The 12,458-nt window shown below is 40.6% G+C and overlaps 1 protein-coding gene across 1 annotated transcript in view; it reads left to right on the top strand.

Annotated features, from left to right (window-relative positions):
• Positions 1 to 12,458, top strand: part of fstl4 (follistatin-like 4) — a 207,519-nt gene that overhangs the window by 60,443 nt on the left and 134,618 nt on the right. Inside the window, exon 4 of the mRNA XM_059526879.1 lies at positions 12,121 to 12,348. Coding sequence (XP_059382862.1) covers positions 12,121 to 12,348 — 228 coding nt within the window. The remainder of the gene's footprint in view (positions 1 to 12,120; positions 12,349 to 12,458) is intronic.

The following is a 12,458-nucleotide window of genomic DNA, read 5'->3' as shown; positions in this document are numbered from 1 at the left end:
AAATACATTTATTTTATAGTAAACGTAAAAATAAAATGTTAATATTTACTACTACTTTCTTTGTTTGCCTCTTTTAGAAGAATCGCTTTATGTATTCCCCAATTTTAAGTCGCTTTGGATAAAAGCGTTTAAAAATCAATAAATAAAAGCGTTTTCATCATATTCAGACTTAAAAAGCAGGCTTTTATTTTGGCAAGTAAGTATCCGCGCTTCCAGATTTAGCGCTGCTGCTGAATAAAGAGCGTCAGTGGATGAAGGTCACAGTTTTGCATTGTGCTTTGAAAACCGCATTGCATAGCCTAGATTTATGCTTTAAGGTTGAAAATAAAACTTATATAGTACAGTTTGTGATCTAAAATGGTAATTGTGTATTAACAGCTGTCAACCATGTTGGTACGCAAATGCGCTGTCAGAACATATTTATATAACACATTTTTTTATTTTGGTAACACATGTGGACCTGCGGACCACTAATGCACCCCTGCTAATAGTAACGCCTCCAACATTTGCATATGCCTGTCCATGTTTTATGCCAGCCGAACCTGCAGAGCTGAATCATCAGAAGTTCTGCAGGTGTGGAGAAACAAGTGAGGATAATAGCGAAAATGGCAGATCCTGGAAATAAAAGTTATGTGTTGTGATGTGATGTGCAGGGATGGGTTGGTGTCTGTATTCAGAAAGGCACAGAAAACAAATAATGCATGTTCTAATACAATAATGTGAGCCACTAAATGGACATGGTTAGCTGCTTGCTAGTGGTAGCCTGTTACATTACAGTACATAAGATTTCACTTACCACATAAACAGAGTAGGAGAGATGACTGAGAATGATGGCGAATGATTGACAGATCCTGAGCACCACTGACAAGCATCTGATCCTGTAAAATGTGTGGTTAGTACTGCTGCTGTAGTTTACACAGAGAACGTGCGATCGCAAATTTCGATATTAATATTAATAGTGGCTCCCAATTACCCAATGATATAACTGCAAGAGACAGTATTGAAATATATTTCTTCATTTATATAGTTTCCTTCCTGCTGAAATGAGCCGCACTGTGAAAGAGCCAATCAGAGCATAGCTCCACATTATTATTCATGACCTTTCCAAATAAGGTAAAAACAGACCATTTCATTCTAGGGACAAATCCTTGGGTTGTAAATGGACATGTAAAACTGTTTTTGGAGATTTTCTTTGCCCTCACCTAAGCCACATACCTTCTATGTATATGTTTCAGAGGACAATTTAAAATATTGTCAATGCATTCTATGGCACCTTTAAGAAAGTGTATCATGTTTTCCTGTAAAAATATCAGAGCAGCCTTAAAACAGGTTTATATTTTAAGTTTGTGTTCTTACTGCACTGGCAAATCACTAGTTCTTCTTTTAAGAACAATATTAGATAGATAGATTCTGATTTTGAATATGTGAACTGTAATCTAGGAAATTTTGTAGCTTGAAAAATAGGCTGGTCACAACAGCTGTGTACCACAACTAGTCTTTCACCAAAGTAACTGCTCTCGTCTGTGATTCATTCCTCCACACCTGCGATATGCGACACACAGATGCAGTAAAGCATACTACATACCAGCTGCATGCCGCTAACAGATGGAGAGGCAATCTGAAGATCAATAAAGTGTTATCAGGCCACCCAGTGAGTTAAGTGCTGCGGTATTGGCTTGATGGAGCTGGTTTTGGGTTTGTGTGTTTACATCTGAAATCTTTAGAATACTCAACCTGTCAAACACACACACACACACACACACTCTGCCTCAGTCACGGCCCTTGAGTTTGTAGCTCACCACTCTTTCTGACATTCACTTTGACCTTGCTTCATTTGGAAGTCATATTTTATCCAGGACATTGAGTATGAATGGCAACGGTTCTCAGAAATGTCTCTTACTCTATCTTCTGTTGTTCTTTATTTCATTATGTTCTCTGATTGGTGAGGAAGTTTATGCATCATGGTTGTCAGTGAAAGATCAGATTATTCATGACATAAGAATTTATTCATGACATATGAATGATGAGTCTAATGGCAGTGTAAAATCAGCTTCACATTGTGAAGTAACATCTCGGTTACGTATGTAACCCAAAAGGAGGGAACTGAGACGTCATGTCGGTGATGACCGACGAATTGGGATCTCTCCTGTGATACCAATCCACTTCACTTCAGTGGGACCACCGTCCTGCCTGGTAAAGTCTGGAGACAGTTTAGCATGGACTGAGCCCGTTCCTGGGTGAGGCTTGCAGTCTGGCTGACCGAATCCAACTCCATGCCGAGAAACGCGATCCTCTGCATTAGCACGAGTTTGCTCTTTTTTTAGTTTCAATGCCCTGCATCTTAATAGCGGCTCCCTGATGTCTGCATTTTATATACAGTATAATTACCCAACTATAATACTGCAAGAGACACTGTTGAAATATATATTTTCCCTGTGTTTCCTTCATGCTGTGTGAGCACAAGTTTGCTCTTTTCCCAGTTGATCTGAAGACCCAACTGGCTGTAGTGATTCACTACTGCTGTGCTCTGAAGCGAAAGGATGAATGAATGCGGTGCACCTGCTGCCTCTTATACCCGCACTGTGGGGTGTGGCAGCCAGATGCCAATATTCATTGGCTCGTTTAGTTACACTTGAAGTGCATTGGTCTCTCTGGCGAGAACCCATTTCTTTGTTCATCAACGATGTGACGTCAAGAGTGACCGACTGAAAGGGAACAAAGAGTCAAAGCATCAAGTCATTATTAATCTGTCTGTCTGTTTGAAGACCTCATACTTGAACAGGCACACTCTCATGACAATCTGTAACTTTTGCATGCAAAAAAAAAAAAACTAACAAAAAAAAACAAACAGACCATTTGACCAATTCATTATAACAATTTCGATTATTTCAAAGTAGTCAACCTGCTGTACATGTAAATGTGAAGTCAAATATTGTACAAACTGTCTTATACATATCCTATATGTTCAGAAACGGAGCTGGGTAGATTACCTACAAATTGTACTCCGTTACTGATTACAGATTACAAGATGAAAACTGTTAATAACGTATTCTATACTTTTTAGATTACTTTTAGGCCACTTTTCAAATCTAAATTGATTTAAAGTTATCATTAAACATAACATATTGAAAAAAGAGAAGAGAAAAAATACATATTTTTTTATATCAACGTCATAAAATGCAATAACCCTCTGGAGAAGTTTTGTCATGCCCTGACATTTGTGCTTTTTTCCGTTTCTTACAAACATCTAAATGACTAAAGTCTCATCTCACTGTAATTACATTTTTTTTTGAAAACCTATCAATTAATTAAATAATAATAAAAAAGTTAGTTCTTGTTTTAAGAATAAATCTTAAAAATAGTAATATAAAAATCAAACAAACACAAACAAACACATAGATACATAATACTATTGTGATATTAGTGTTTAAGGAAAAAACAACACTAGTTCGAAGCTGGGCTTAATGTAAGGACTGCTGAAGGGTTTGCGGATTGAATAAAAAAAAACAAAAAACCTTCTCTTTTGCATCTTATTGTGCTTCAAAATGTATTAATATAGTCTTATATAACACCAGCCAAATAATGCTGCATTAATTGTATATATATATATATATATATATATATATATATATATATATATATATATATATATATATATATATTTTTTTTTTTTTTTTTTTTTTTAATAAAAAACAATTACACACTTAACATGTTAGTTTTGACAGCTGTAGTCACATTTCAGCCAGACATTCACATTTGCACACTTGTCTGAAGTGTTACAGATCTGAGAATAGGAATTTCTTCATGTGTGGCCAATTGAAATACAGAAGAGAGAAAACAGAGAAGCACACTGGAGGATAGCAGAATTAAAGCAGCACATGCTCAGAGTGCCGCTGCATTAATATTCAGATATATCCTGCGCTGTCAACACCATTTTGCTGTGGCTGGTCTCAGAGAGAGATTCAACCATGACATACTGCCTTACAATAATGCTCATCTACTTCACAAAAAATAAAAATAAGAATAAATCCAATATCTCTGAAGATAAGTTGATGGGTTTTCTCAAATCAGTTTTCTTTATTTATTTATCACAGTGTCTTTGAGAGGGCAGTGTCATGTGACCAGAATATCCTCACCACACCCACCAATGTCATTCATACCTCAAAGTACAGATGGGATGAAGCTGATGTTAATATACACATTTATTGGAGTCATAACTGCTAAATAAAAAGTCGAAATTATGTTTTACTGAAGTCATAATTATGACTTAAAAAGTTAAATTATTAGATAAAATGTTTGAATTATGAAAATTATGACTTTACAAGTTGAAATGGACTTAATGACTTTGTAAACACATTGGGCACAGAATAGTGTGTATCTATATTGATGAACGGGACATTCTGAATTTGGGAGTTTGGGGGACCAAGTTCACACCTTATTAATAAAGCATATAGCATTTACAGACAAGCAGAATATAGCCCAGAATATGAAGTTGCATGTTCAATCAGTTAGTCATAATTTCTGCTTTTTATCTCGTTATTATGACTTATGTCATAACTTTGAGTTTTTCAGCATTTTTTTTTACCTGGTGGAAATCCCCCCAAATCAAGCAATTGTCATTAATTTCTATGCAAACATGCTTTATTTATATGGCTTATTACAGATTGCAAGTTATTAACAAAACTCAATAGTATTTAAGTAACTGAAAGGCATGTCTGTGTGCACTTTCCAGTGATCATGACGGCAGATGATGGAGAAGAAAAGTGTGGCATTATTCATGTGTCAATGCATCAGCATAGATCTAATTATTGCATTTAGTGAATCAGGCCCTAAACCAATGCAAGTAATTGTACATGCTTTTAATTACTGAACTTTACAAATAATAATTAAATACAAATAATTACTTAAACCATCAGATGCACATTTCCCTGTCCTGGGACTCTCAGGTGTCCCGTCCCATTAAGACAAAATTCTCATGAATAAAAGTTAATTGGTAATTAAGGTGACTAGATGCCTCTATGATGACAAATTTAATGGTTTGAATTAATGTTTTGAATTTGTAAATATTTGAATTGAAGGTCAATTTTCCAACACCATTTTGTAGCCTCCTCAATATACATGCTAATGTTTTTTTTTTTTTTTTTTTACTTTTTATGGATGTACTGAATTAATTAATATTAACATATTAATAATTTAATTTAATAATTTAATATTATAATATATTGATTTAAACATTTTAATTGATCCTGAGGCCCCCTGGTTGAGAACAACTGGTTTAAAGGGAATAGTTGATTACACTCCAAAATTGAACTTTCATCATTTGAGTAACTCGACAAGCCGACTTCTTTCTGGCAGAACTTTACAATGCATGTACCCTGGAGGTTGGAGGGTGGTCTGTGGTTAATGTCAGAGAGGAATAATGTGAGCTTTCAGGGATTACACCACTGTGGCTCTTGAGCGACTCCTCATGAAAGGAATCAATTAGTCACATTTACTTGATGACAATGGGATTAGATCCAGAGCAATCCACGGCTGAGGAATAATACTTGCAAACATTCCCTCTGTGATTCCTATGAAATGCTTGAGCATCTCTCCTCCAGGCCTGGAGCGATTGCTGATGGACCAGCAATGGCTTGCAGCTTCTTAACAATCCCAAGAATGGTCATGATAAACAAACGCATTAGCTCGTCTGCTGAGCAGCTTGGCAGGGTTTGAAAGCTTTCGGTGGAACCTTTAAGATTCATGTATCACCATTGTCTCGCTGCCCACATTGAATGGATTACAAATCAACTCTTTAGCTCCTTAAGTAAATCAGTGCTGAGTGCAGTTGGGAATTGTCAGCGAGCGCATGCCATGATTGCAAAGAGGACGACGTCTCTGCAGAATTGCTAATAGTGCTGTAAAAGGAGCATTTGTGTTTTGGACCAGATTGTTGAACTTGGAGCAGAGAAAGAGCTGGAATAAGGCGAGAGTCGGTCAGACAGCAGGCGTCCCAAGAAGAGCAAATCATTTTCACAGGAGCAGAGCTCAACTAAGCACCTAATCTTCATTCTAATGCTCAGGGAATACAAATGATCCGGTAATCGTCTCCAACCTTGACACGGAGGAAGAAGGTCACGATGTTGGGCCGGGTGTTCCTGTCTGCTGTTGCTTTATGGATGTGCGGTAAATAATTAGTAAACCAAATGACACAGGCTTGAGGGGAGGCACGTATTTTGTGCCCTGTTGATCAGATTCTATTATTACCTTTAGCCATTCTCATTTAAAACCCATAAGAGCATTAAAAGTTGGCCCGTGCATTATTGTGCAAGAATCAGAAAGCATGACTGTGTGACTGTGTTTTTCTTAAAATAAAGTTAGCTTTGGCTGCATGTCATGTTATTTAATATTTATCAGATCTGTTGAAATTAGAGAGTCACACCAGAGTCCAATCAGCCTAAGACTGAATACCAAATAATACTCAACATAATCGACACATGAGATGAAATCAACAGATGTAATATCATGGATGAAGTCAATTTGCATTCTAAGTGTAGAAAGTGTTTTACAGAGCAAATAAACCAAATCTCCTCCTTAGATTTTTTGATGATGAAGTATATTGCCATATAAAACCAATGCAATCACCCTGTCTTTGTGCAGTCTTTTTTTTTTAAGTAGAGCACATCACAGAAGTGTAAAATTAACCAAGGTCATAAAGAACATCTGTTCCAACGCTTGCATATTTTTTTGTATTTTTTTTTAGATTGTTAGCTGATTTTGGGAATAGAGCGAAGAAAACTTCATTAACTTACTACACTGGATACCTATTGTTTGAGTAACACATGCCTCAACAACATTTATTTTACTTGTTACTTGCAAAAAATAAAGTTTGTATATCTCCAAAAGTTCAGTGAGCTTTAAAGGTGTCATAAACTGAGAAATCAAATTCGCCTCGATTTTTTTTTTTTTTTTTTTTTTTTACATGAAACAGGTCAGTAAAAACATGTTGTGAGTTTCAAAACTCAAAACTTTCTCAATATTTTTAAAACTGCTTTTATTGAAACCAAGTTAAAAAAAATGTTTTCTTTTCAAAATTTGTAACATTATGACATCATACTGTGATGAAAGAGCAACTCTGCAGAAGAAAATCTTTTTAGCCACGCCCACTGATTCACGCTTGTAGGAGGAGGAGAGGAAATACTAAAGCGATGTAAACACATGATCACCCTCATAAAAAACATAGAGATCCTCTGAGGAGAGTCTTTGAACTGCCCTCCTTCCTCGTAATCTTAACACCGTATCTAGATCGGATGCGAGCAAATGAAGTAGAACAGGACATCAGTTTACTGTCAGGGATTTGTTGTGTCAATCTGTGCCACAATCAGCATAGACACAACTGCTGATTATAATGAGTTCTGTTGTTTTTAAGTCGTGTTGTGCCACAATAAAGTAAAGAGCTCCAAATCACGTCAGTGAAACTGTTTGTTTGTTTGCTTTACTCCAGATCTGCTGACAAGACAGTTCAATGCTGGATTTACAGAGATACTGAAAGTAAAAGATGATGCAGTGCTGAGTTTGACTATATTGGATAATGTTGCAAAACTCATGTGTTTTTTATTACTATTGCATTTTCTATTCCAAATCACTAGTATTTATATGTTTTTAACCCAAATTACCCCTATTGTTTTCAGAGCACGTCACAGCAGCATCCATCTATTAATTAAATAATGCAGCAATATGACCAAAATTTTATATGAAATGGTATGTATCACAGAATAGTTATTTTTGCTGGAAATATGACATACAATCACGTAGTGATGTTACCCAAGTCACGAGATCTCAACAGTTTGCAGAGTAGCCTATTATTTTTTGCTTGGCACCATGTAATCTGTACCAGTCAATGCATTCTCCTGCCTGATGGTGCGTACCCTTGTGATGCCCATGTAGTATGCTGAGTAGTAGTATACAAAGATCTGGGATCCGGGTTTATTGCCACTCCATTGCTCTCGGTCAGCAGTCAGGAATTAATAGGGAATCATATCCTGCCTACCAGCTGTCGCCCAAAGAAAGTACTAAAACTGGCATGGACAATAAGCTAGCACGAAATCCAGTGCGTGAGTCCAGCAGGAGTTTTCCCCTACTGCGCTCCTGCGGTTCTGGAAAGAGTGAACCAAAGTGTGTCCAAACTGCATCGCAAACATGCTGTTCTGTCTTTGTTTTACAACATTCATGGTAGAGCAGATAGCAACTCATTGTTTACAGGTTTCATTTCATAATGTGAGATCAAAAAAGGATATTCAGAGAAAGAAATTTTTATTATTATTTTTATTTTATTTATTGTATTTTTAATTAATTTATTTATTTTTGATGAAGAGTGTCTCTATATAGTGATGCAGCAGTGATCCAAAATCCAGAAGACTAATTTGCCTTCAGATTTTTTCTATTGACATTTTTTTAATCGATTTTTCCATTCAAAAGCAAAATATGGTTTATGGTAAATGTAACTTGGGACTTTTTTTTCTACAACATAAACTGCACACACTCACACGCCAAATGTTATTATGTATTTATTATAAGAAACATATATTTTTAAGAATAAACATAAATAATCAAATTGAGCATTTTCAGTTTGGGTGTGGCTACTTGACACCATTAATTGACATTACCAGAGACCTTGTTTTACTGAAAACATTTAAATTCCTGTTACAGGTGTAAAAACCCATATGAAATTTTAAACTGTGAAATTTATAGTATATATGTACAGATACAGTAGCAATATTTTAGGGTTTAAAGATTAAACTTGAATTTACAGTTAAAAAAGTTGTATTTACTAATATAATGTGAATAAATGTTTAGTATGTGGTTCATGGCCTTATTTTAGTTATTTAAAATATACTTTTTTTTTTTTACTAACCACACATATAAACAATTTTCTCAGAATTGCAAACATACATGCTCCTCACATTATTGTAGCACAGTGCTGAATACAGGGTAATCAGACTTTAGTCATTAATATGGGAATTTTGTCAATTTATGAGGTTGAATCTATCACAATATAATAAGAGAACTTACTGTTATCCAATTAACTTTTTTTACCATAGAAGTTTTACTGTCTTTTCCCATTAAATAATAACAATTGTTTTACAGTGCATGGAGAATTAGTTTTCCAGGTTCTCTTACGAGAGCTCTCTCGTACTGCGTCTTAGCTAAGACGCTACGGGAAAAGTCTCTTTTCACGAAATACTGAAGCAAAAAATTATCCTTAATTTTGTATTTTTGTAAAGCGCTGCTTCGCGCCCTTCTTGCCACTTCCCGCCGAAACGGGTGTGGCCCAACCTATAAAAGGAGCTCGAAAAGGCTGACTCACCTGATTTTTCATCTCTTCAGCGAAGCTCACGCATCGCTGGATCACGAGGAAGCAAGCGCCGTCTGGAAGAGCATATCAGCAGGACGAGCCATCCTGAAGCCGCTGGCATCGCCGCCTTCCACTGCCGTTCCTGCTGCGCTATCCGGCGCCCATATCCTTTACATCCTTATTCTGTTATATCCTGTGTGTGTGTTCGCCCTGCGACGCACATTCACAAAAGAGCTGCGTCTTTTTAAAGATGCCCTCGTGCGGCTCGTGCAGAGCCCCGCTCAGCGAAGGAGATCGTCACGTCATCTCCGTCTCCTGTCTGGGTGAGGACCATGCAGCGCTCGCGCTCGCTGACGGCGGATGCCCTCATTGCGAGTTGATGCCTATGGTGACTCTGAGGACTCGCCTGGCATCCTTCTCGAAGCCTGCATCATCCGGTGCGCCGCAGCGCCGTAAGAAGCGCCGCTCGCAGCGCCTACCAGAACCGCTTCCAGCTCGGCCGAGCTCGCCGGTTCCCTCCGCTTCGCCGGCCTCCCCTGCATCTCTTCCCGATGCTCAGCGTCCGCTGCTTGCCGACGCGTCATCTGAGGAAGTGGATCTCAGGCCCGCGTCGGAGGAAGAAGACACGTGCTCTCTGCTTGCTTCGGGCAGTGAGGGTTGGGCGAGCTCCGTGGATCTCGCGCCCGCTGCTCAGAGGCCCAGCAGATGGGGGGATATTGATAAGGAGCTGATGCGTGTACTCTCGCTGGCCGCGGCGAGCCTCGTGTGGTCTGCACCAGCGCCCCCTTCACGTTCCCGGCTGGATGGTAGCTATCTTCCGGATGAGCGCTCTTCCTCAAGCTCAAAGCACGCCCCTTTGCACGCCCCTTTTCTTCCTGAGCTTCACGAAGAAATGGCGAAAGCTTGGGACGCTCCATTCTCGGCGAGAATCCGCTCATCCGTTTCGCCAGCATTCTCCACACTGGACGGTGCTAAGAACAGAGGCTACCTGTCACTTCCGCCGGAGGAACAGGCTATAGCAGCGCACCTATGCCCACCTTTGACTAAGGTGGCGTTTCCATCCAAAGCCTGCCGCATTACGTCATCGCTGCTCGCACGGATATTCTCTGCTGCTGGGCAGGCTGCGTCTGCGTTACACACCATGGCTACGCTACAGATTTTCCAGGGTGATCTTCTCCGCAAGCTGGATGAGATGGGACCTGAAGCGATCTGTCTACCGGATCTGAGGAGTGCTTCGGATCTCTCCCTCCGCGCTACTAAGTCCGCTTCACAGGCCATGGGACGGGTTATGGCTTCCGCTAAGGTGGCTGAGAGGCATTTGTGGCTGACACTTTCTGACATCAAGGAGTCTGAGCGCGCTGCGTTCCTTGACGCGCCGCTAACTCCTGCCGGCCTCTTCGGATCTTCCGTCAATGAGTTTGTGGAGAGATTCGCCGAGGACCAGAAAGCTTCACAGGCGTTCAAGCACTTCTTGCCGAAGCGCTCCAGTTCTGCAGCTAGCCACTCTAGACCGGCCCCACAGAGCTCTCAGTCACACCCCACCGCCTCCTGCTGCGTCATCGCGACAGCGTCAGCAACGCAGCTCGGGACCCCATTCTCGCTCTTCAAGCCGTCGCCCCGCGCTGCGGGAGCCGCGGCAGAGGATTGCAGTGAAGCCAGAAGCCCCGAAAGCATCCTAGCACTGCTGGGAAAGCACCGGTGTCAGAGCACACTCCACAAGAGGCGTCGCCCTCGTCGTGGGCGTGGTCTACTGGGATCTCCTTGCAGGATATATGTATGGCGGCAGGTTGGGCCTCGCCGTCTACATTTATCAGGTTCTATAACCTGGAGGTCCCCGCCTTACAAGCAAGGCTGTTGTCGGTATAGTCGAATCAGGGCCCTGAGGGGAATTCTGCGTTCACGAGCGCTATGCGCTGCCGACTGTTATATGGGCAGTATTGCGTAAGACCCGCATTGCCACATTGGTCAGGCCTTGCCTCGGCTGTGTGATGTCATATTGCCGCATCTACGGATGCTGCTAGATATAGGACGGAGGGCTTTTTTTCCCCCTTTTCTGTCCTGGACTCTCTGTGAGTCCCTCAGGTGACTGTGCACTGTAAATCCTGGGCGTTGCTTCAGGTTTATTGATGTGTGATCCCTGCGCGCACGGCGTTTTACATTGGGTTCCCGTAGCGTCTTAGCTAAGACGCAATAGAGAGCTCTCGTAAGAGAACGTACTCGGTTACTAAACGTAACCCCGGTTCTCTCTAGAAGAGCGAACGAGTACTGCGTTCTCTGCCGTGCGTACGATTCACTCTGGTTCGCTTCGGCGATGAAATAAATCAGGTGAGTCAGCCTTTTCAAGCTCCTTTTATAGGTTGGGCCACACCCGTTTCGGCGGGAAGTGGCAAGAAGGGCGCGAAGCGCCCTTATTGGTCTGATGTTGCATCAGCCTGTGCTCGATAGGCTGTGCAGTTGCCGCAGAACAAGCCAATGAGCGAACGAGCCATCTCGCCTATGGCTGTGCACTGCTGCAAATGCGCTTTACAAAAATACAAAATTAAGGATAATTTTTTGCTTCAGTATTTCGTGAAAAGAGACTTTTCCCGTAGCGTCTTAGCTAAGACCCAGTACTCGTTCGCTCTTCTAGAGAGAACCGAGGTTACGTTTAGTAACCGAGTACGTTTTGATGTCATGACTGCAGCATGTTTTATGACATTCTTATGAAAGCAAACAGGGATTGATGACATTGTTTCACAGGCTGATGAATCACACATAAACTGATGTTATCTCTTATCTCTCTACAGCTGGGGGTCCGTGCAGGAGGACATACTGTGGCCGGGGACGGGAGTGTATAGTCAGGGAAGTAACAGGCCGTGCCGAGTGTGTGTGCCAGGAAAGCTGCCACAATTCGTTTGTGCCTGTGTGTGGCTCTGACGGACGTTTTTATGAAAACCACTGCGAGCTGTACCGCACCGCTTGCCTGCAGCGGAGGAGAATCTATGTGGTCCACAGCAAAGAATGCTTTTTCAAAGGTTAGATGCATGTTCCTCTATGTAGCGCTGCAAACATGAGTGTCCAGTGTTTGTGTGTACTGATGGTCAGTGCATCTGCTGCTTCTCCAAACATACTTTTCAGGGGTCAT

Source organism: Carassius carassius, chromosome 36, assembly GCF_963082965.1.
Source record: "Carassius carassius chromosome 36, fCarCar2.1, whole genome shotgun sequence".
NCBI lineage: Eukaryota > Metazoa > Chordata > Actinopteri > Cypriniformes > Cyprinidae > Carassius > Carassius carassius.
This window is presented reverse-complemented; position numbering and strand designations above follow the sequence as displayed.